This window comes from Alligator sinensis, unplaced genomic scaffold (genome assembly GCF_000455745.1).
Source record: "Alligator sinensis unplaced genomic scaffold, ASM45574v1 scaffold1329_1, whole genome shotgun sequence".
Lineage (NCBI taxonomy): Eukaryota > Metazoa > Chordata > Crocodylia > Alligatoridae > Alligator > Alligator sinensis.
Window position 1 is genome coordinate 103,956 of NW_005842460.1, and position 821 is coordinate 104,776.

At 72.7% G+C, this 821-nt stretch overlaps 1 protein-coding gene across 1 annotated transcript in view; it reads left to right on the top strand.

The window, feature by feature from the left end:
* The first annotated feature begins 10 nt into the window (after positions 1 to 10).
* The window catches only part of CD248 (CD248 molecule), a 4,440-nt gene continuing 3,629 nt past the window's right edge, over positions 11 to 821 (top strand). The window contains exon 1 of the mRNA XM_025212391.1: positions 11 to 815. Coding sequence (XP_025068176.1) covers positions 67 to 815 — 749 coding nt within the window. The 5' untranslated portion in view covers positions 11 to 66. The remainder of the gene's footprint in view (positions 816 to 821) is intronic.

Genomic DNA, 821 nt, shown 5'->3' on the forward strand with positions numbered 1-821 from the left:
GCCCCGACTGTAGCCGGGCGGCCTCGGCCGAGGGGAGCTCAGAGTGAGTGCCGGGGCCCCTCCGCCATGCGCCTCCTTCTCCTCCTCGTCTTGTGCCTGCCCTTGCCAGGCCTGGTGCCGGCCCAGCCTTCAGCTGCCCGCTGCAGCCCCGGGGGCTGCGTGGCCCTGTTTCCCCAGCCCCGGCCCTTCCTGGAGGCCTGGCGCAGCTGTCGGGACCGTGGCGGGGACCTGGCCACCCTCAAACACCCTGAAGAGGCGGCCGATGTGGCCCAGCTGCTAGATGAGGCACCGCGCCCATCGCCGGGACCCCGGCGCTACTGGATTGGGCTCCAGCGCCAGCCCCGGCAGTGCCAGCCCCGGCGCCCGCTGCGCGGATACACCTGGACCACAGGAGAGCAGGACACGGCCTACACCAACTGGGCCCGGGAGGAGGCGCCAGCCAGCTGCAGTCTGGCGCGCTGCGTGGCCCTGAGCCACATCGCTGGTGCCCACCAGCCACCGGCCTGGCTGGACGGAGCCTGCACGGCACCCGCCGATGGCTACGTGTGCCGCTTTGCCCACACTCGCGCCTGCCCCAGCCTGGGCGCCGCCAGCTACGCCACGCCCTTCGGCACCGTGCCGGGCCCGCTCAGCCACGTGCCCTTTGGTACGGTGGCAGCCATGAGCTGTGGGGCCGGCACGCCCGCCTCGGCCCTGTGCCGCTACCGCGAGGACGGCACTGTGGGCTGGAGTCCACCAGGGCCCCCGTGCGAGGAGGAAGCAGCATCACACGAGGGCTGGTGCGAGGGTGATAATGGCGGCTGCCAGGAGCTGTGCATGGA